Below are 23,478 nucleotides of genomic sequence, written 5' to 3' on the forward strand. Positions count from 1 at the left end.
GAGGGAGAGTGTCCACATGGAGGGGAGTGAGTGGAGGGGGACTGTCCACATGGAGGGGGACTGTCCACATGGAGGGGAGTGAGTGAATGGTGACTGTCCACATGGAGGGGAGTGAGTGGAGGGGGACTGTCCACACGGAGGGGAGTGAGTGGAGGGGGACTGTCCACATGGAGGGGAGTGAGTGAATGGTGACTGTCCACACGGAGGAGAGTGAGTGGAGGGGGACTGTCCACATGGAGGGGAGTGAGTGGAGGGGGACTGTCCACATGGAGGGGGACTGTCCACATGGAGGGGAGTGAGTGAATGGTGACTGTCCACATGGAGGGGAGTGAGTGGAGGGGGACTGTCCACACGGAGGGGAGTGAGTGGAGGGGGACTGTCCACATGGAGGGGAGTGAGTGAATGGTGACTGTCCACACGGAGGAGAGTGAGTGGAGGGGGACTGTCCACATGGAGGGGAGTGAGTGGAGGGGGACTGTCCACATGGAGGGGGACTGTCCACATGGAGGGGAGTGAGTGAATGGTGACTGTCCACATGGAGGGGAGTGAGTGGAGGGGGACTGTCCACATGTAGGGGAGTGAGTGGAGGGGGACTGTCCACATGGAGGGGGACGGTCCACATGGAGGGGAGTGAGTGCATGGTGACTGTCCACGTGGAGGGGAGTGAGTGGAGGGGGACTGTCCACATGGAGGGGAGTGAGTGAATGGTGACTGTCCACATGGAGGGGAGTGAGTGGAGGGGGACTGTCCACATGGAGGGGAGTGAGTGAATGGTGACTGTCCACATGGATGGGAGTGAGTGGAGAGGGACTGTCCACATGGAGGGGAGTGAGTGAATGGTGACTGTCCACATGGAGGGGAGTGAGTGGAGGGGGACTGTCCACACGGAGGGGAGTGAGTGGAGGGGGACTGTCCACATGGAGGGGAGTGAGTGAATGGTGACTGTCCACATGGAGGGGAGTGAGTGAATGGTGACTGTCCACATGGAGGGGAGTGAGTGGAGGAGGACTGTCCACATGGAGGGGAGTGAGTGGAGGGGGACTGTCCACATGGAGGCGAGTGAGTGGAGGGGGACTGTCCACATGGAGGGGAGTGAGTGGAGGGGGACTGTCCACATGGAGGGGAGTGAGTGGAGGGGGACTGTCCACATGGAGGGGAGTGAGTGAATGGTGACTGTCCACATGGAGGGGAGTGAGTGGAGGGGGACTGTCCACATGGAGGGGAGTGAGTGGAGGGGGACTGTCCACATGGAGGGGAGTGAGTGGAGGGGGACTGTCCACATGGAGGGGAGTGAGTGAATGGTGACTGTCCACATGGAGTGGAGTGAGTGGAGGGGGACTGTCCACACGGAGGGGAGTGAGTGGAGGGGGACTGTCCACATGGAGGGGAGTGAGTGAATGGTGACTGTCCACACGGAGGAGAGTGAGTGGAGGGGGACTGTCCACATGGAGGCGAGTGAGTGGAGGGGGACTGTCCACATGGAGGGGGACTGTCCACATGGAGGTGAGTGAGTGAATGGTGACTGTCCACATGGAGGGGAGTGAGTGGAGGGGGACTGTCCACATGGAGGGGAGTGAGTGGAGGGGGACTGTCCACATGGAGGGGAGTGAGTGAATGGTGACTGTCCACATGGAGGGGAGTGAGTGGAGGGGGACTGTCCACATGGAGGGGAGTGAGTGAATGGTGACTGTCCACATGGATGGGAGTGAGTGGAGAGGGACTGTCCACATGGAGGGGAGTGAGTGAATGGTGACTGTCCACATGGATGGGAGGGAGTGAATGGTGACTGTCCACATGGAGGGGAGTGAGTGAATGGTGACTGTCCACATGGAGGGGAGTGAGTGGAGGAGGACTGTCCACATGGAGGGGAGTGAGTGGAGGGGGACTGTCCACATGGAGGGGAGTGAGTGGAGGGGGACTGTCCACATGGAGGGGAGTGAGTGGAGGTGGACTGTCCACATGGAGGGGAGTGAGTGGAGGGGGACTGTCCACATGGAGGGGAGTGAGTGAATGGTGACTGTCCACATGGAGGGGAGTGAGTGGAGGGGGACTGTCCACACAGAGGGGAGTGAGTGTAGGGGGACTGTCCACATGGAGGGGAGTGAGTGGAGGGGGACTGTCCACATGGAGGGGAGTGAGTGAAAGGTGACTGTCCACATGGAGGGGAGTGAGTGGAGAGGGACTGTCCACATGGAGGGGAGTGAGTGAATGGTGACTGTCCACATGGAGGGGAGTGAGTGGAGAGGGACTGTCCACATGGAGGGGAGTGAGTGGAGGGGGACTGTCCACATGGAGGGGAGTGAGTGAATGGTGACTGTCCACATGGAGGGGATGAGTGGAGGGGGACTGTCCACACAGAGGGGAGTGAGTGGAGGGGGACTGTCCACATGGAGGGGAGTGAGTGGAGGGGGACTGTCCACATGGAGGGGAGTGAGTGAATGGTGACTGTCCACATGGAGGGGAGTGAGTGAATGGTGACTGTCCACATGGAGGAGAGTGAGTGAATGGTGACTGTCCACATGGAGGGGAGTGAGTGGAGGGGGACTGTCCACATGGAGGGGAGTGAGTGGAGGGGGACTGTCCACATGGAGGGGAGTGAGTGAATGGTGACTGTCCACACAGAGGGGAGTGAGTGGAGGGGGACTGTCCACATGGAGGGGAGTGAGTGGAGGGGGACTGTCCACATGGAGGGGAGTGAGTGAATGGTGACTGTCCACATGGAGGGGAGTGAGTGGGGGGGGACTGTCCACACAGAGGGGAGTGAGTGGAGGGGGACTGTCCACATGGAGGGGCGTGAGTGGAGGGGGACTGTCCACATGGAGGGGAGTGAGTGGAGGGGGACTGTCCACATGGAGGGGAGTGAGTCGAGGGGAACGGTCCACATGGAGGGGAGTGAGTGGAGGGGGACTGTCCACATGGAGGGGAGTGAGTGGAGGGGGACTGTCCACATGGAGGGGAGTGAGTGGATGGGGACTGTCCACATGGAGGGGCATGAGTGGATGGGGACTGTCCACATGGAGGGGCATAAGTGGAGAGGGACTGTCCACGTGGAGGGGAGTGAGTGGAGGGGGACTGTCCACATGGAGGGGCGTGAGTGGATGGGGACTGTCCACATGGAGGGGCATAAGTGGAGAGGGACTGTCCACGTCGAGGGGAGTGAGTGGAGGGGAATGGTCCACATGGAGGGGGGTGAGTGGAGGAGGACTGTCCACATGTAGGGGCGTGAATGGAAGGGGACTCTCCACATGGAGGGGAATGAGTGGAGGTATACATTCTCAGCGTCTCTTTTTTGTTTTAATAAGGACTTGCCAGTTCTGTTAGATTAAACTCCCACCCTAATCCTGTACCTGAAAGCCTCCTGAAGACTCTATTTCCAAAGTAAGGAGAAGCTCCATAGTTGACCACCTCCTTACATTGGCCACCTCCTCAAGTTGACCTAATTTTCTTTTTTTTTTTTGTAGAGACAGAGTTTCACTTTATTGCCCTCGGTAGAGTGCTGTGGCATCACACAGCTCACAGCAACCTCCAACTCCTGGGCTTAGGTGATTCTCCTGCCTCAGCCTCCAAAGTAGCTGGGACTACAGGCGCCCACCACAACGCCTGGCTATTTTTTTGTTGCTGTTTGGCCTGGGCTGGGTTTGAACCCGCCAGCCTCAGTATATGGGGCCGGTGCCCTGCTCACTGAGCCACAGGCGTGGTCCTGACCTAATTTTCAAAAATAGGACATGTACCACATGTAAGTATCAGTACAGTAGGCCTAGTTCCTTACGTTGACCACCTCTATATATTGACCAATTTGTTAGGGTCCCTTGGGTGGTCAACTGCTATATAATACACAGACATTAGTGGTTAGGGCTTTAACATAGGAAATCTGACAACTCATCCTAGAAAAAGTGCTCTGTACCTCATTGCTGAGTATCATACAGTCATCTTCAAAGTACTCCCTTGGGCAAGCTATGCACTGAGGCCACTGTGTAGTCCACCCTCCAAAGCAATTTTGGAATTCTATTTCTGGAATGACCATCAGAACTGTTGTCATACAAGGTCTAAAAATTAAGTTTGCTGACTTGCCCTTGTGTCCTTACATCGGCAGTACTGTGCAAACAAGTTGGTAAGATTTCACAACCTGCATACCATGTCTCAGCTGTGTTTGTGTTGAAGTGTGGCAGGGTCTTGCTGAGTGGCATTCATTATTATTGTTGCATGTTTTTGTGTGCCATACAATGACAGGTCTGAGTTTGTGAAATTAATTTCACAGGATGAGTTTGTGAAATTGTCAGTCTTTATATGTATTTTGGGGGGACAGAATTCAGTCCATGACACCACTATACTTGTTTCCAGAGTGGCTGCACCATTTTACCAACAGTGTATGAGGTTTCCAATCTCTCCACATCCTCGCAGTTTTTATTTCCTGTGTTTTTGGTTGTTGCTATCCTAAAGGTCAGAAGTGTGACCAGGCCCATTCCTGTGCGGTTTGGGGCATATACATTGAGTGGCCTCCCTCATGTATTGTTTTTTTCTATTTCTGGCAAGTAATTCTGCCCCGGTAAGCCAGGCTATGCAAGTGGGAAGTAGAGAAACAAAAGAGAAGACTCACATTTCAAAGAGAGGGAGGAACAATTTAAGAAAATGAGTGCATATTTTTAGCTGGGCTAGATTACAGTTTCCTTCAGAGGTTGCATCTATTAAGAATAATCATTTAAAAGAAGGCATAGCTTCTAAGTGCAATGGTGTGATTTACAGCCTCAGCTGTGGCTGCAGCAGGGGTCCCACACCACCTGCGGTCTGGTGGGCACCGAGCAATCTTCAGAGAATGTTCTCAGCCCACATCTGGTACCTCAACAAAAGGGAAACCTGCGGAGAAGTCCAGCATGTCAGAAAATTGGCATGGAGAAAAGGACGCTTAATCCTGTTTACTTCAATCTGACTACTGAAGGCCTTGGGTTTAGTCAACCATAACTTCAAAACCTAAAGCAGACTGAGCGCAGGAGGCTGTCTTTGAAAAGCCCTGCACCTCTGTGAGGTTCACTGTGGTTTTTACGACTTATTCTGCACAAAGAACCCTGCCAACTGGGAGCCACCACAGCTTCCCTTTAAATATTTGTAAGTTTTCAGCTCAGGATATTTTCCAAACTTTGTGATTTATGCGAGGAAGTCCTATCAGGGATTATATTCTTCATTTGTTAATTTATCAAATATTCTACATAGAAAAATTAGGTATAGAAAGAAGGCACTGTGTTAATTGCTACAAACAGGCACAAATTTTAAAAATAACATTAGCAAGGAGCTTATAGAGAAGTAGAGACTTGTGTGTAAAAATAATAACACAAGACAGAAAAATAGTTCACAGAAGAGATTAAGCATGATGGGGAAAAGGAAGCAGCCAGGACTCCCAGGGAAGCCGGAATTTCTCTGTCGGGTCCTCTATCTCGAGGCTCGAACAAGGAGACCACGGACCACCGGAGTAAGTTAAAGGACAGAGTTTATTGAAAGCTAAAGAGGTAGATAAGTGGAAGGGGTACAGAACCTCAGGTAACAGAGTGGAAACCGGACTGGGAATCCCCTGCAGGCCTTCGTCTAGGGGTTTATATACTGTTTTTCCTTTCCTTTGGGCTGCGAAGAGGGTTGAGGAATGTATGTCTGGAAGATGTCACAGTTGCCCAGGAGCCTGCAGGCAGAAAATAATCCTAAAATTAGCAGAGGAATGCTGCCTTGAAGTCTTTGCCCAGGGGAGTCAGTAGGGGGTGTGCTCCCTACTCCAGGGGAACCCCCAAGATGAGACTGATCAGGCTGGTTTGTTCATGACTGTGCTTGAGGAATGCGTCCTGGAAAGAGCCTATTTGTGCCTAGAGATGGGGTCTGCCATAAGACTGATTTCTGAGCTCACCCAGGCCTAGAAAATGGGGGTCCCTGTCTATCCCTGAAGGTACACAGCATTTGAGTTAGACTTTAAAAAGACATGAAGTTGGAGATCTGGAGAAGTAGAGGAAGAGCCTTCCAGGTCAAGGGATCGTCAATCATAAACACGAGCTGGAGAACAGCAAACCAGCATGAACAAGGACCAACAAACGCAGAAACAAAGGTGGAAAGATCAGGCGGGACCTGTTCTCGGAGGTTCCCGTATTGACAGTCAGTAAATTATGCTCTAATTGTTATTCAAAATTTGGAAACATGTCTCTGTGCACTTAGCATTTTCTAATAAATCTATGGTATAAAGCATGGACCTACTGGACCAAATTTGGTGAACATGCATGTTTTAAGGAAAAATAAAGTTTTAGATGTCAGTTGTGGCTATTACCCAAAAATAGCCAGTGGAAAGTTAGGGAAGTAAATTGAAAGGTAACATATGCATGTAAAAGGAGAGGTCACAAGGTATTTCTTGTTGCCATGTTTATGCAGAACCACCCCATTCCCTGGAAATGACCGAAATGACTGGCATCGAGAAGTGAGGTCAGGCAGAAGGAATCGAAACATGCTTGGCCTTTAAGATCTATAAATAGAGGCATGCTATTTATATATGACCTACTTACACATACCCTCTATTTTAAGTGGCTACCTGAGACACCCATCAGAACTTAATTGTGGGTAGTGCAGAATCTCACAGCTCCAACAGGGAAGAGAAGTTTCCCCTGGAAACATGATTACACTTCATGGCTAGTTTCTACAGTACCCCTACCTTATACTAGACTCAGGTTACATTCCAGGCTCCAAGATAGTTCATGAAAAGGTCCAAATGTCCACAAAATTGTAGAAAATAACACAAGTAACACCTGTATGCCTGTCACACCTGCCGATCGCACTGTTGTCAAGACTTGGCCACACTGGCCTTCCCTCTGCCAGTTTTCTTTTCTCCCGAGGCTTTATGCAGTGCACTCCAGGCATGTCATCTCAGCCTGGATTCGCATCATTGTCCATATGAATGTTTTCTGAGATAACCTTCGTGAGATTAATACACTTAACCTTAAACAATAATTTTGCATCATTCAATACCAGTCTATAATGAAAGCACCTTTATTGTCTCAAACATGTCATTTTTATTCAGATTGTTTAAGAATCCAAAGATGGGGTGGCGCCTGTGACTCAAAGGAGTAGAGTGCCAGCCCCATATACCGGAGGTGGCGGGTTCAAACCCGGCCCCAGCCAAAAACTGCAAAAAAAAAAAAGAATCCAAAGATGGTGTGCACATTCCATGTGGTGGTTATGTCTCTTAAAACTTAATTTGGAGGAATTTTCTTCTCTACTTCTCCTTTTCCATGCCCTTGAGTGGGATTTATTTTTTTCTTTATTTATTTTTTGATTGTTTTTTATTGTTGGGGATTCATTGAGGTTACACTGATTGCATTTGTTAGGCAAAGTCCCTCTTACAGTCGTGTCTTGCCCCCGAAAGGTGTGGCACACACCAAGGCCCCACCCCCCTCCCTCCTTCCCTCTCTCTGCTCTTCCTTTCCCCACTCCTCCCTCCTTCTTTCTCTCTCTGCTCTCCGCTTCCCCCACCCCTACTGTGACCTTAATTGTCATCATATCAAAATTGAGTACATAGGATTCATGCTCCTCCATTCTTGCGATGCTCTAAGAATAATGTGTTCCACTTCCATCCAGGTTGATACAAAGGCTGTAAAGTCTCCATTTTTTAAAATCCTTGAGTGGCATTTAAACGGAGTCATTTTCTTGTGGAATATACCGTGTTTTGCACCTGGCCTCTTTGCTTCCTTGTGGTGCTACTAAACTGTTCCTTTGTATCTCAAAATATATTTCTGGAGTAGATAGCCTCAGTTTTCTATGTATTAACACTTTCCTTGAGCATACAAATAAGCTGAAGAAATCTAGTAAAATAAGCACAAGCTATCCTTTTTTTTTTTTTTAATTATTTATGTTTTGGGAGGCAATGTCTCTCTCTCTCTGTTGCCCACACTAGAGAGCAGTGGCATCATCATAGTTCACAGTAACCTCAAACTCCTGTGCTCATGTAATCCTCCTGCCTCAGCTTCCCCAGTAGCTGGGACCACAGTTATGCACCACCATGTCTGGGTAAATTTTTTTTTTACTATTGCCCAGGTTATTCTCAAACTCCTGACCTCAGGTGATCCTCCTTCATGGCCTCCCAAAGTGCTGGGATTCCAGACGTAAGCCACAGCACTTGGCCCAGAACTAAATTTTAATGAAGCTTTACCATTTCCTTGCTATGTAAATTCGTGTACATTATTTAAGCTCTCTGAGTTAGCTTCACCGGTTTTGTTATGAGCATGCCGATAATTTCATGGGGTTGTTAGCAGATTATATAGAGAGAACTGGTAAAGCACCTGATGCAAAGCCCCGTGCAGCGTGACCATGCGACGGGCTGGACGCTATTCGCAGGGATTTGAGTGTCACCAGCTCCGATTTACGGTCAACGTCTCCTGCAGACTGGTCTGCCTGATAAAGTTATCAAGACTTTTGGCTTATTTCCCAGATTTCAAATGATAGATATCTTACCAATTATGAAAAGAACAGCTGGCTCTCTTTAGGAGGAATCTAAATTATGAGGGAATAGTGTCAAAAGTCAAAATTTTAACAAATTTAGTTTTAAAATCTTAATTGGCTTTATTTATAATTCTAGAATCAGGCAACACTTCATTCAACAAAATAAAGTAAGTATTCCAATAAGCAGAGCAGAAGAGTTTTGTTTTATCAAGTTGAGACTCAAGAAATAGTACCCCCAAACGAATACTTCAGAAATAGCCTCAAAAGCAAAAGTTTTCCTTTCTTCCCCGCTTCTGTTTCTCCTGTTATCCCCCAAGGCTAGAGAGAACCGGTCTTCCCCAAGGTAGGTCTTAAAAACCAGAACCCCTTTTTGTGGGTAGGCAGCCATAAAAACTAAAATTATTCTGTGTAAAGAATGGCCTAAAAGAGATTCTCTGACCTACCTGGTTTGACGTAGGTCACAGACACCCCCTTCCAGAGAGGGTCCTGCTCCTCTCCCAGAGGAAGAAAAGCAGCTGGGAGAGGCAAGAAGGATCCAGACAGGCCCTGCCGGGCTTCCCCACTCAGGCCATTTGCTCTTTTTGTCCAATCCCATTTCCACACCACTGTCTCTACTTTATTGAACCTAAGTGTGTTGTCTCTGGGCCTTCATTCTGAGTGCTCCTACTATACGCATTGAATAAACTCGTGCACCTTTTCAAATCCTAGAAATCCATCTGCCTCGTGTCAGTGATTTTTGATCGTAAGCAAGCTTCCAGGTGCCCAGGGCCTGGCCTCCGGCTGGACAGAGGCCGGGGGAGGAAGGCAGAGCAAGCGCAGGCTGGTCAGTTCCGAGGCGCTTCCCTGGGAAGGCGGGAACGGAGAACCCGAGAGCAGAGAAACGTGAACTGGTCAGGGTCAGGCTGCTTCTTGTTGGGATTAAAGCATTTTTCTCTCTCTCCTGACACAGGCAGGTCAGATCACTTAGTTTCAGTTTGGGTCCTGGACCCGCAGCCTGAGCGATTCCATCTCCATTCTCAGTCTGGTGGGTGGAGCTTGACCAAGCAGGAGCTTAATCCAAAACAGTCTCCTCTGAGTTTTATTTAACGGTAGCCATTTAAAATAAACCCAATGTAGACCTAATTTCATTCATGAAGCAACTATTTATGCTCATGTTCAGGTCAGAGTACCTAACAGTGTTTATTTCTATGGGAAGGAAAGAAGAATTTACGTGAAATTATCTTTCAAACCTCTCGAGTAACTGAAGGCAGGAGTGACTCCGTCCAAGGACACTATCCATCCTCCCTGCAGCAGAATAGCGGCTTTGGGGCCCAGCCCTCCGAGGGGTTTCTCCCGAGCCCCTCCTGAGTACCTGGGGGGAGCCGGCTCCTTGTTCCCCGGCTGTCGCTGCAGCCATGGGGGCATTTCTTGCCACGGACGCATGTTGACAGTCAGGCTTCACTGCTGACCGTCACCCACCTCATGGCTTCCGTTTCACGTTGAAAACGTGAAAGAAGGAGCTGTGATTACACAAACACGTGAGACCTTCTGCTACTCTATGGGCATGATCGTTACACTACTTGTATAATTGCTATGAACAACAGACACAATAATAAGGCGATCTACAACGTGCCAGAACCAGGGCAGTGGTTCTCAAAGAATAGTCCAAGAACTCCCTACATCAGAATCCTCTGGGATGCAAACTACAGATGTGTATTTCTAGGTCCTTACCTCAGCCCTAGTAAATTGAAATCTCCGGAAGAGAGATCCAAGCACCTGTCTTTTGACAGGCGCGCTATACAGTTTGAGGATGCCTGGGACAATATGGGAGGAGACTTCTCAGCGCTGATGAGATTAGCCCACAATTACAAGGTGATGAAGTGGAGATGCTGATGTTTTAATCCAGGACTGCTCGACTTCAATCAACGTCAATGCCTGTACTGATCTTGTTATGCTATGTTTATTTATTTTTAGTTTTTCTTTTCTTTTCCTTTTTTTTTTTTTGTTTTGTTGTTGTTGTTGTTGACACAAAGTCCTGCTCTCTTGCCCAGGTTGGAGTGCTGCAGTGTCAGCATAGCTCACAGCAACCTCAAACTCCTAGGTTCAAGTGATCCTCCTGCCTCTGCCTCTCGAATAGCTGGAACTACAGGCATCTACCATAATGCCTGGCTAATTTTTCTATTTTTAGTAAAGTTGGGGTCTTGCTTTTAGGCTGGTCTTGAACTCCTGAGCCCAAGCAACCCACCCGTCTCAGCCTCCCTAGTGCTAGGATTACAGGCATGAACCACGGTGCCTGGCTAACACTTTATTTTTGATTACCATCGAAAATCATAACTTTCACTAAACCGCTCCTATCAATCTCGCAAACAATCTCACAAATAATTAGCTTATTAATGAACTCATAATTTTCAATTCCCTAAGATGCTCCTGATTTCTTTTTCCTCTTTCTTTCGGGTAGAACACGCTCTAGCAGAGTGTGGTTTAGGCCACTCTTTCCCTTACATCACTTTCACTTAGTTCCTTTGTTTACTCTCCACCCCCACCCCATCACTTCCTCTCATCCTCCAGTCTTTCTTCTTGTCCCCCTTCTTAAACAAATGAATTTCCAATATGAAGTTTAAAATGCAAGTTGCAAATGCAGTACAGAGAGCTTTGGTGCCACTTTGCAGAATTTTTAAAGATTATTTGGATTTATTTAATAGCTATTCCATATCTCTGATATTAGAATTGGTAATCACAATTCTGAACAATTCTGATCTGGCCCTGATTTAAAGATAGAAGAATAAAGGAAATCTTTGATTCCCCCTTATCCAGAGATTAGAAACAGAAGGGAATGAAGACTGGAAACAAAGAAAAAGAGATCCATGTTCAAATACAAAATTATTCTGAGGATAAAGTCACCCGCCTTTACCAATGACAGAACTTGTCAAGGTGACTGTTATCAAAGCTCTGGTTACTTGTAGTGTTTGAATTGTGTGAGGGCCATTTGTAACCCAGTTCAGAATTTAGGCTTGGAATTTAGGAGCCTCTGAACAGGTCTCAGGGCAGGTGTCTTTCTGTGTAAAAGAAGCTTTTATCCAGGGTCCTCAATGAATAGCTGTAGGAGTCTGGTTCTTTTAACTGAAACTTTCTCCCTCCAGGAATATAATAAGTATCTGGAAGCTTGAGATGTTTTAGGAGACAGAGGAGGGAACCTAAGGACAAGAGAGCTGTGACAGGAGCTGAACTTCCTCATGCTCTCAAGGAATTCCAGGGTGAAGGGAGCCTTGCCATGCAAGCAAGCGTTCCTAGTTTTAAACAATGATCTAGGAGAAAAGGCTTTGGCTCTGGCCTTTTCACATTTCCATTTTTAACACTGTAGATTGCACTTCCTGAGGTTTTTTTTTTTTTTAATTTTCCTTCTAGAATTATCTCTTGTTTTGGCTTTTTAATTATTTTTATTATATCTTCTACTTTTTGTTATGCTCTTTGAATTGGGGAGAGGAAGCACTGGTATACAGGCTTATTCTTAAATAAGGGAAGCTGCATTTCATTCCTGCTAGTAGCTGCGCACAGCTTCCTCTTTCCTCAGCTCTGGATCCCCACCCCCGCCTGCAGGTCCATTCCCCACACTCCCTGTCTGTTAGTGTTGCCTTGTTCTAAGCTCATTTTGACTAAGCCAGGGAGTTCATAAGGCAGCAAGATGCTCCCACTAGTGGAACTTGGAATTGTAAGTCTTGGGCATTTTCATCTCAACCAACCAAGCCACACATTTCTCCTAGGCAGTGTTTGCTCTGCCCACACAGCTGGATGGCCACCTCCCTTCCTCAGCTGAGCTCCAGTTCTTATCCATTTTCCAGGGGTAAGTAGATTAGGTTGGAGCCACGTGGCTTTTGCCAGCCCCCATGCTCCTAGGGGCTGATATTTCCTGTATACCAGATACGGACTTCCTCTCCAGACTAGACCAGCCGGGCAGACTGTGATGCTGCTTTCCTACTTAACCCCACACTGCCATTTTGCTATGACTCCTGCACAATAGCGTGCCACCCATCCGTTTGTTGGGGTCCACCACCCTTATGAAAACACACAGTCCTCATGTGCAGGTCTGGCTAAAAAGAGCCAGACTCGCGGCACTGTCAGGTTTACTAATCCAGTTGCTGCTTCCTCCCTGAATTTTTACCCTAATATGCCTGGAAGCTGCACTCCCTTAATATGATTCCGTCATTGCTCTCTTTTTACCCTAAAGATATTCCCTCCAGAAATGATAGTTGGTATCATATCTGATCTTGCTAATTCATTAGAGATCAAGTCAAAACTCTTGCAATATTCACAGTTCCAAAATAATAATGAAAAAGGAAAAAATAATTCTCACTACCATACTTATTCAGGTGTTATATGAGGAAATTAGGTTACCAACCATACCTGTAAGTCTGCTAGCTTATATTTTCTGCCAAGATCTCTCTTCTAAGTCTCAGATCTATATATCTAACTTAGACCTTTCCGCTTGGATGTGTATCAGACACCTCAAACTCAACATATCCAATGCTGAAACTCATACTTTTCCCTTGTGTCTTCTCCCACCTGCTTCTCCAATAACAATAACTACAAAAACAAAGTAACCAACCAACCAGACAAACAAACCCTTCTTCTCTTTATTTGTTCCATCTAATTTCCTAGAGTAGGAAACTGGAATTTCCTTCCCTTATGCCACATAACTAATTTATTCACCCATCCTAATCCTAATCCATCTCTCACTTATTTCTTGAATCCATTCATTTCTCTCTATGCCCACTGCCAATATTCTAATTCAGGCCTCCCCCACAGTAGCTGCCCACTGCCTTCACAATATAATTCAAACTTCTTAACATGGCATGGGGTTTATATCTCAAAGTATTTATGTGCATCAATCCATAATCTCTTGTCTAGTCCTGTCTTTACTTGCAATAACAATACTAGCTCCTGCATGAAAGGTAGAGTACAGAGCATATAAACTTTTACAGATTGAAAATACTAAGTCCATATCAGATAAGTTATTTATTCTAACTATAATAGCAGAGAGTTCGAAAAACTCCAGTTAATGATTGTACCACTGTGCTCTACCCTGGGTGACAGAGAGGGACCCTGCCTCTAAAAAATAAACAGTAAAAATAAAAAGCTTGGCTAAAAGGTCTACTATGCGGCAAATAATAAATAAAACAATATTAACTTTAACAAATACAGTAGAACTGCCATAGGTGACCACCTCCCTACATTGACCACTTCTTTAAGTTGACCTCCTTTTCATGAACTGGACATGCACCACATGTAGTCTCAGTACATAGGCCCAGTTCTTTATGCTGACCAGCTCCATATGTTGACCAGTTTGTTAGAGTCCCTTGGGTGGTCAACTTACAGAGGTTCTACTGAATTTACTACGTGGCAGGTACTTTTCTAAGAGCTTTGTAAATATTAATTCACATAACACATAGAATATTTTTAGAGGTAGTTGGTATGACTACATTTTTCACAGGAGGAAAATGATTCCTAGACAGTTAAGAAACTAGTCTAAGGTTATGAAGGTGGGATTTGGGCCAGGTAGTTTGATTCCAGAAACCAGGCTGTCAGCTACTGTACTTGACTACTTTGCCATGTGTGGTCTGTGAACATAGAAATATTTAATTGCCATACCCAACATTTTGTTACATTATTTATAAATTGTAACATACTAGGCACATATCATAATACCAGTCATGCAGAGTATCGGGGCAGAGAATTTATTGTCTCTGCAGAAATTACACACATAGCTGTGGTCACCAGGCATGCCAGGTGGGCAGCTGAGGCTGCAGCTCATCGAGTGATGCAAGTATTGAGGTGTAGCCTGGGTCCCAAGACTCTGCCAGGCACCAACACCTACCTGGTGGGAACCGCCCCAGGAGAATCCTCATTGTCACTGGAGAACCAGCAATTCCAGAATATACCAGCTATTTAAGGCAGGCTCTAACTGAATTTAACACAGCTCCTCAGGAAATCATAGTGACTCATTAGTACCAGGATCATCCCGGTGGCACAGGAGGTATTTGTAAAAGAACTAATAATGACACCGTCTATTGTACTTAAAAACTCATAGAGGAATCTTTACAGGGAATAAATTATAGAAAATGGAGAGCAACAATATGTTTATCTGAAAGGTGGACATGTAATTAAGATCGAGGGAATCCTCTGAGAGTTTAGTATAAACACCTGGCCATGCTGGTGATCCTATGGTTTGCCTCTTAAAGAGGAAAATGCTCTTTTCTGGAGATTGCAGCCTAGGGGAAGCAACAACTATATATGAAGACCTCTATGTTTATATGCACTCCCTAAAATAATTATTGAAGATGAAAGCTGACATTGTATACCCAGGACATGGCCCCGTAATCCACCATGCTGAAGCAAAATCCTGCAGAACATTTCCCTCAGAAATATCTGAGAACAGAAAATGCTTACATTACCCCCTGAGAACTTTGAAGAATCATTTACGATAATGGAGCTTTTAAAAATTATTTGCAAAAATACTCCTGAATATTTACATAAAATGACTAAACATAATCTCTTGCTTCATTTGAAAAAAATAGAAAAAGAAGGAAAAATACTTTGCACACCAGATCCTGACAAGAAATGGAAAGCCAATTCAGACTAATGAAAGCTTTGTTTTGTTTTTGGAGAATAGTATATATATATATTTTAACTATGGCTTATTTATAAAAAATATGAAGTGTAAAACTCTGAACATAACCCTAGATACTCTTTAACTAAGGTTATATTTATTCTTAAATGTGTAAATTACATTATAAATGTATGACATAGGTTATTTATCTAATCTTGGTCTTAAAACATTTTATCAAAAATTCAGAATCCTAAAGCTTATAGTTTTCAATAGATTACATAAAAAGGTTATTCTGAAAATATTAAAATTAGTATAATTATTTTAGAAAGAAACTTTACATATTGTAGATCTGATGTCCTTAGAGTAGGGACATTCGTTTTCCTCTTCATGTGTAGGAGATATACAAGTGCTGCTATTCCACACTATTAACCTTATTTAAAAGACTTACGGGCGGCCTGTGGCTCAGCGGGTAGGGCGCTGGCCCCATATGCAGAGGGTGGCGGGTTCAAACCCAGCCCCGAACAAACTGCAACAACAAAAAGAATAGCCGGGCGTTGTGGTGGGCGCCTGTAGTCCCAGCTACTTGGGAGGCTGAGTCTAGAGAATTGCCTAAGCCCAAGGATTTGGAGGTTGCTGTGAGCTGTGTGATGCCACGGCACTCTACCGAGGGCGATAAGGTGAGACTCTGTCTCTACAAAAAAAAAAGAAAAAAGATTTACTACAGGATGTTTGCTATGAGAAATTTTATCTGACACACATGGACTCATACTTCATTGCTTTTCCCTTGTGAATATGTCATTTTTAATTTCTCTATGTTATTCATCCATAGAGATGTCATTTGATATATATGTTCTCTGCAAGTACACAGTAAGATTCTCAAAGCCAAGTGCAGTATCTTTTATTTATGTACTAAAATGAAATCTCTCACATCTTTTTTTTTTTAAGAGGTAGCATCTTACACTGTCACCCTAAGTAGAGTATGGTGGCATCATAGCTCACAGCAACCTCAAACTCTTGTGCCAAAACAATCTCAGACTCTCAAGTAGCTAGGCCTGCAGGTGTGCCCCACCACACCCAGGTAGTTTTTCTATTTTTAGTAGACACAGGGTCTTGCTCTTGCTAAGTCTGGTCTTGAACTCCCAAGTTCAGGCAACCCACCTGCCTTGAGCCTTCCAAAGTGCTAGGATTACAGGCATGAGCCACCATGCCCAGCCCCAAATTGTTCGCATCTTCACACTAAAGCACCAGGTCCCTCCAATCTTGGATTTCTCTTGAGGTTCACAATGTTCTTCTGAGCATCAGAGCAATATAATTTAACTATAAATTATGTAACATGCAGGTGAACATATCTATATAATAGAACCTCAAACTCTAAATATTCCAAAACCTAAAGTTGCTTTTTTTTAATCAAATTTCTGCCTCAATATTTTTGCCCTCAGCAAAATAGAAGAAATTTTCATCTATAACTTCTCTCTCCCAGTCACCAAATTCTAACAGCTCTCCCTCACAAATGCCTCTTCTGTCACCCTTTTTCATTTCCACATGTGACCATGTGCAGGCTGTGAGTACCTCTCACTTATACCACCGAGTCCCCTAAGAGAGTGCTCTGAATCCAATTTCTAATTAGTAGAATCCATCCTTTACATTTCTCCTTCTGCTAATTTCCAAACACTGACATGATTGTTACTTATTCACTCAAAACAACTTACAACAACTTACAAATTCCTTACTAAGGCATTCAAGACCCTCCCTGCATAGGCCTTGAATTCCTAGATTACTAGTTCATTGAGGTTAGGAATATGATTTTCAAAAAATCTGGTATAATGCAGTAAGATCTCTCTGTCTCTTTATGTTTGTGTGTATTTATGACTCTATATTTGTTTTATCAAGTGGCATCATAAACACTGCTCTCATAATACAATTGCTCAGCTGGAAATACTGTGAAAGAAAAACCAGAGCCAAACAATAGTTAAAATAGCAAAAAACATTTTACTCGGGAATCATTGCAATAAAGGAAAAGAAATCTCAATATAGAGCTGGGTCAATTCCAAATACAGCATGGACAAGCAGGGATTTATTGCCAATGAGCAACATGGAGCTTAACTTGTTGGAAAATTACTAAAAGGGGTGGGGAGGTTTCTGGTTAAACAGACCTAGCAGGATTCTTGCTGAACACAGACCAGAGTGCTCAGATAGCAAGGGTAGGAGCCCAGGGATTGATCAGTTATGCAGGGTGATCGGGTATGAGGGATCTCTCTACCTGAATTAGCAAGATCATTGGTACAACTGGGTGATGCAGGTACCACACGATTGAAGCCAAATTGGAAAGACTAGTTGGAAAGAAAGCTTAGATGAACCTGACTAAAATTTAGTCAAGGAGAGTCCTCCTCAATGTCAACACTGTCCTTGTCACGTGTGGCCCTGTGGCTTGTCAATGTCAATACTGCCCTTGTCACGTGTGTGTGTGTTAGTACTGCCTTGATTCACCAGACAGGGGCTCCCAGGGCCTCAGAGCAGAGTCACCATCTTTGGGGTAGAACAGCAGCCACGGAGAAAGCCGACCGTGGTCAGTTAGTTAACTGGCTTTTTCTTAGGCTGGGGTGAGGAAAGGAATCTTGATTTACTTTTCAGTATTCCTCAGACAGATGTGACCAGACCCTCACAAGGGTCTTCAGTGATAAAGAAGCTCTTCAGTGATAAAAAACATGACTTAAAACACTTACATTTTGTCACTTGATATATGTGTCCTCTGCAAGTATACGGTAAGACTCTTAAGGCCAAGAGCAGTGTCTTCTATTTATGTATTGCCATAAAATCTCGCATCTCTCTCTCTCTTTTGAGACAGAGTCTCACTTTGTCGCCCTCGGTAGAGTGCCGTGGCCTCTTAGCTCACAACAACCTCAGACTCTTGGGCTCCAGTGATCCTTTTGCCTCAGCCTCCAAGTAACTGAGACTACAGGGGCCCAAGACAAAGTCCGGCTCGTTTTGGGGGTCGGGGTCTCGCTTCGGCTCAGGCTGGTAGCGAACTCCGGAGCCCAGGCAATCCACCAGCCTCAGCCTCCCTGAGTGCCAGGATTACAGGAGTGAGCCATCGCGTCCGGCCAACAGTTGTCTTACTACAAGTCTGGATGCGGACAACGGCTCACAGCAAGCATCCAAATAAACCTCCTGCGTAAACTGGCCAAACGCACAGAACAGCAAAAGCACCCAGAATACAGACCCGGACTGAGGGCGCGCCCCCTCAAGTCTCGCGAGATCGCAGCACAGGCGCTTTCCCTCTGCGTCTCGCGAGATCACAGGGCTCCCCCTTCGGGTCTCCGGAATCGAGGCCGCGGCGTCTCCTGGGGCGGCAGCAATGGCGGCTGTGCTGTCCGAGCGGCTTTTCTCCTTGGAGCTGCTTGTTGACTGGGTGCGTCTGGAAGCTCGGCAGCTGCCGGCGTCTGCAGTTGCGGGGGAGCAGGGACAGGAGGATTCCTCGCTACTGCGCGCCCTGTGCCCCGCCGTGGCCTTCCGCCTGCTAGACTTCCCCACGCTGCTGGTTTACCCGCCGGGCGGCCCCGCCGCGCCCGCCCCGGAGCCCTGGCCCGGCTTGATCCGCTTCGGTCGCGGCAAGTCCTGTCTCTTCCGCCTGCAGCCTGCCATCCTGCACCGCCTGCTCCGTAGGACGCCGCTTCACACCTTGCTACTGCAGCTGCCCCCCGGGCGCCCGACCCCCGCCCCGCTGCTCCTGGGTTCGTGTAACATCTCGCTGGCCGCCGCGGTCCAGAAGGTCGTGGGGCCGGCAGCCTCCAGCTGCTCCCAGGGCCACCGGGGAAGTTTCCCCCTGCATAACCGAGCGGGGGAGCGGATTGGGCACATCATGCTGGCCTACCGCCTGACTGACCTGGGAAGCGGCTTGCTGGGCCATCTTGAGCGTCCGGTCACCTTCACCTCCACGGCAGGTGGAGTGGAGCATGAAGAGGTCCCGGAGGCAGTGGAGGTCAGTTTCCAAACCCCGCAGGAGCAACAGCAGCCAGCTTCAGAGACAAGCCCAAGAGACACTGACAGGTCTCCAGGCAAGTTAGAAATCCCAAAAGCACAGAAAGATTCCAAGGAGATCATTTTCCATAGTAAGGCCAACTCTGATAACGCGTGCTCTTTGGAGAATGACAAAACCTACTCTGTTGTTACTTGTCCAAATGCTAAGGGTGGGAGGTGTTTTAGTCCCGCAGATGAGGAAGTTACAGAGTTGGAAGTTGAAACCAACACATTTTGCCCTCCTCCTCTATATTACACTCACTTGACCCAGGAAAAAACACCTCCTGCACAAGTTAAAATCACTATTGCGCCTCAAGTGAAGGTACCCGAGGAGTTGGATGGTGCTTTTCCAGAAAAAAAGCATATAAATTCCCCAACACACAGGAGGTCTCTAAAACATACAAATTTTGCAACAGATGAGAGTCCTCCAGTGCTTGTAAATCCTCCACTTATTCAGGATATAGGAGCAGTTAATCAAACTACATGTCCTACTCAAACTGAACAAAATAGAATTAATACAATAAAGCAGCTGCCTTTACTAAATGCTTTGTTGGTTGAATTGTCCTTGTTATATGACCAACCTGTGGCAAGTCCTACTCATATACATCCTCATTTAGCCTGGTTATACAGAGCTGAGGATAAGAAGGGATCAGAATCTTTTGCCAAGTCCACATGTGGGACTAAATCTAAAGAGAATAAGCTTTCAACGGAGGAACATGAAAAGTCAGTCAGTCCACAGCATAAAAAGCAACAAGTTGAAAACCCTGAGAAAGGTAAACATTTTGAAAAGAGCAGTGGTACCCCTCAAAAAAGAGCTCCAAGGGGTAGGCTACTTTATGGCTTAACAAATACGCTAAGACTTCGTTTAAAACAAACAAATCCTGATATGTTGGTAGTACATGAAAAGAGAGAACAGTACAGGAAAATGCAAGCACAAATATTGGGCACAAAACTGAGAATTCCATCGTCCAAAATCAAAATATTAGGTTTTACAGAACAAAGTCAGAAGCCACATCAACTACCTAAGCATAAGTCTTTAGAGTCAGATGTATCTTTTGCTGAAAATAGTGATAGCTCACGGCAATTTAGTGGATTTTTTGATGAGCCCAGCACAACTAAAGAAATTAAACTGAAATGTGCAACTGATAAGAAGAGAGTTGATTGTGGTAAAAGTAGAACCAGTAATGGTTCACTGGGGGAAATTGTGAGTCCTGCACATTCCATTATTTCAGAAATGTTTACCCATACAAATGTTTTGGGAAGTGAAGTGGAAGTTCAAAGTCCATATGTTTTTCTACAAGATACTGTTGACAGAATTTTAGTAGATGAAGAAATAGATAAAGGGCCAGGCAAAACTACAGATAATGATATTCTTACTGCTAATATGAATGAAAATAAAGCAAGTGGAAATAGTTGGTATGAAAACATCTCAGAACTGAAGTACTCAGATGACTTCACCAGCTCTTGCTGTTCTGAAGATTTCTATACCACTGAAGACACCAACAAAAGTTTACGAGCTCATGATAGCAGTACAGAGACAGAAAGTCCAAAACCTACTCAACATATAAGTAAGTCTAGTGAAACAAGATTGTTCATAAGGAAAAACAGCAGTGAAAAGAGTTCTATTCTTAGCCCACCATTTTCAGCGGGGTCACCAGTACATTCATACAGAAAATCTCGTATTTCAAAGACGAAGGATAAAAGTTTGGAGGAAGCATCTAGTATCTTTACCAGTGATTTATCTTCATCACAATGGACTGAAGAAAAAGAAAACCAGATAGACCAAAATGGTATGCATACTTCTAAAGTTGTAAAGAGAGGTCAAGACATCTCTGTTAAACTTAAAACAAGAACTGGTTGCAAATCTTTAGAAAAAAGCCAGTCACTGCAGACATCTCAAATGAGTTCTTATCTGCCTTCTAATTTGTCAGAACTAGAACTTAATGTTCTTGATAACAGTACATCAGATCACTTTGAAGAGGATGACTTTGGTTCACTAAATATTTCCAAGCAATGTAAAGACATATGTGAATTAGTAATAAATAAACTTCCAGGATACACAGTGTAAAAGCATAATTTTAAACAAACATGTTTTAAACAACTTACGTGTACTGTTAGTGAAAAAAATTTAAATATTAGTAACGTTATTTTAGTATGTAAATTGTCTTTTTAAGAAAAAAAATGTCATTTCTTTGATGTTTAAATAGTGTTCTACTATTAAATCTGATAATATTGATCATAACAATCACTTCATAGCCTATAAGATTTTAAGTTGTAAGAATAAAAGTTTCTATCATTCTGTCTCTCTTAAAGTATCTTCCCTAAAGCATTGATCATCCTGAACCTGACAATACATATTATTGAAAAAAGGTAAGTTAATAAGGATAGCTTCAAATTTTAATTGGAATTAATCATGTAACAAATATGGAAGACTTATGTGAGGTGCAGAAAGGTACAAAACGATTTAAGACAGAGCACCTGCTATTATAGAGCTTATAATTTTATATAGATAAGAAGTCTTCGTTGGTATGTGCACATCCTTTGTCTCTTACAGATAAAGTTACTTTTATATGCTATCATAGTGCTCTGTACCTTTTTTTTTTTTTTTTGCAGCTTTGGCCGGGGTGGGCTTGAACCCACCACCTCCGGTATATGGGGCCGGTGCCTTACTCCTTGAGTCACAGGCACCGCCCTGTACCTTTTTTTAAAACCACAGTTTGATTACTTGATTAATGTTTAGTGTCTACTAGGCTTCAGTTCTGTGACGGAAGAGACTGTTTTATGCATCAAACTATTCTCAGTATTTAGCACAGTCCCTGGCATGCGGTTGGGGTGCAATAAAACATTCATTGAAGAAATAAAGGAAGACCAGGCATTTAAGATACCTAATGGAAGGTCAAAGAATTAAGCAGTAAAAATAAGCAGAAACCCTAAAACCCTGTAGAAAATCCTTATTGGAGACATGTTTAAAAGTTAATATTTTTGTTTTGTTGTATATAAACAACTTTAAACCGTTTGGAGAGGGGACCTAAAAAGAAGTCTTTCTATAGTTTTCTTGTGTCGCAGCTGAGTTGTTTGTCCTTTCAGTTTGTTCAATAGTTACTTTTAATGTGTGAAAATTTGTATGAAGTGTGGCAATAATTTCTTTATAATTTGTTCTATTTTTATATTTAGACCTTATGTTGTGTCCATATATTTACATATATTTTCCTCCAGCTATGTTATACTTTAATTTTAGACTTTTCAATATGTTTGTAATATTTATGAATATATGAGGTGAGTTCCTGATTTTCCTTTCTTTACAGGTAATAATTATATAAGTATAATTTTCTGAATGATCATGATTGGATTTAGATAGATAGTAAGAAGAGAAGAGGATGTTATATTTGGGGAGCAGTATGAATAAAAGGATGATGATGGCTATGAATATTATATATTCCTGGGGCAGAGAAAATAGTATCTTGATTAGAATGATAGGTTCATGCTACAGAGTAGTAGAAAGGAAATTTATTGAGTTTAAGCAAAGTCCCAGATTATAGAGAACTTCAAATGCCAAGCATATATAATAAAAGTCCTAAGCAACAGGAACAATAGAGTACTTTAGGTTATAAATGAGCAACAGTAAGTAGTCATGACATTCTGAATATTTTAAATTATCAAAAATAATTACTTAAGAGGCATAGAAATTATGCCAGTAAGAGATTTTTAAATAAAGGCTTTTTATGGCTAACAGCTATGATCTTAGTTGTTGTATAAATATAAAGCATATGGTATATCATTGCACAAAATCAAAATAATTTAATGCCAGGTATTACAACTAGATATTCAAATGCTGTCAACTGTGTGAATTGTTCAATCACAATTTTTCATTTCTATAGAAGAGAGAAAAGTGTAAACAATACCAGAATCATCAAAGAAATAATTCCTTAACAACCAACTGTTTGGTTTGGTTTGGTTGAGAGTAAGTCACTGTGATGAGACTAGGTAAGGAAAATGATGGATTCAGGGTGTGTGAGGTACAATAAAGACCCAAGATCTAATGTACCTGGGCCACGCCTGTGGCTCAGTGAGTAGGGCACTGGCCCCATGTACTGAGGGTGCCGGGTTCAAACCTAGTCCCAGCTACTCAGGAGGCTGAGGCAAGAGAATCGCCTAAGCCCAAGAGCTGAAGGTTGCTGTTAGCTCTGTCTCTTAAAAACAAACAAACAAAAAAAAACTAATGTACCCAAAATTACAAATTTAAGTAGCTAATAAGCTTCTCTGTGAGTTATCCCCTGAACACTTATTTCTAGAATTGTGGTACTGGTTTTTCTAGCTTAATTCTACTGAAAAATGTTTTCATGTATTTAGTACTTCCTATGTGGATTCCACCTTCCATCTTCCATCTTCTGTTGTTATTTTAATTCTATAATCTATAA

The 23,478-nt window shown here is 44.4% G+C and overlaps 1 protein-coding gene and 1 pseudogene across 1 annotated transcript; both read left to right on the forward strand.

Annotated features, from left to right (window-relative positions):
• The first annotated feature begins 5,365 nt into the window (after positions 1–5,365).
• Positions 5,366–15,076, forward strand: LOC128596354 (endoribonuclease LACTB2-like; annotated as a pseudogene).
• A 1,966-nt stretch (positions 15,077–17,042) lies between these two features.
• On the forward strand, positions 17,043–23,169 carry MAP10 (microtubule associated protein 10). Its single transcript, XM_053607883.1, has one exon. It carries the CDS (start codon positions 18,399–18,401, stop codon positions 21,126–21,128), a length of 2,730 nt encoding a protein of 909 aa, XP_053463858.1. The 5' UTR covers positions 17,043–18,398; the 3' UTR covers positions 21,129–23,169.
• The last annotated feature ends 309 nt before the right edge of the window (positions 23,170–23,478 follow it).

The sequence above is a fragment of the Nycticebus coucang genome, chromosome 10 (genome assembly GCF_027406575.1).
Source record: "Nycticebus coucang isolate mNycCou1 chromosome 10, mNycCou1.pri, whole genome shotgun sequence".
Classification (NCBI taxonomy): domain Eukaryota; kingdom Metazoa; phylum Chordata; class Mammalia; order Primates; family Lorisidae; genus Nycticebus; species Nycticebus coucang.

Excerpts from the sequence above, each read along its gene's own strand:
- MAP10 (XM_053607883.1), top strand. The coding sequence starts at position 18,399 with ATGGCGGCTGTGCTGTCCGAGCGGCTTTTCTCCTTGGAGCTGCTTGTT.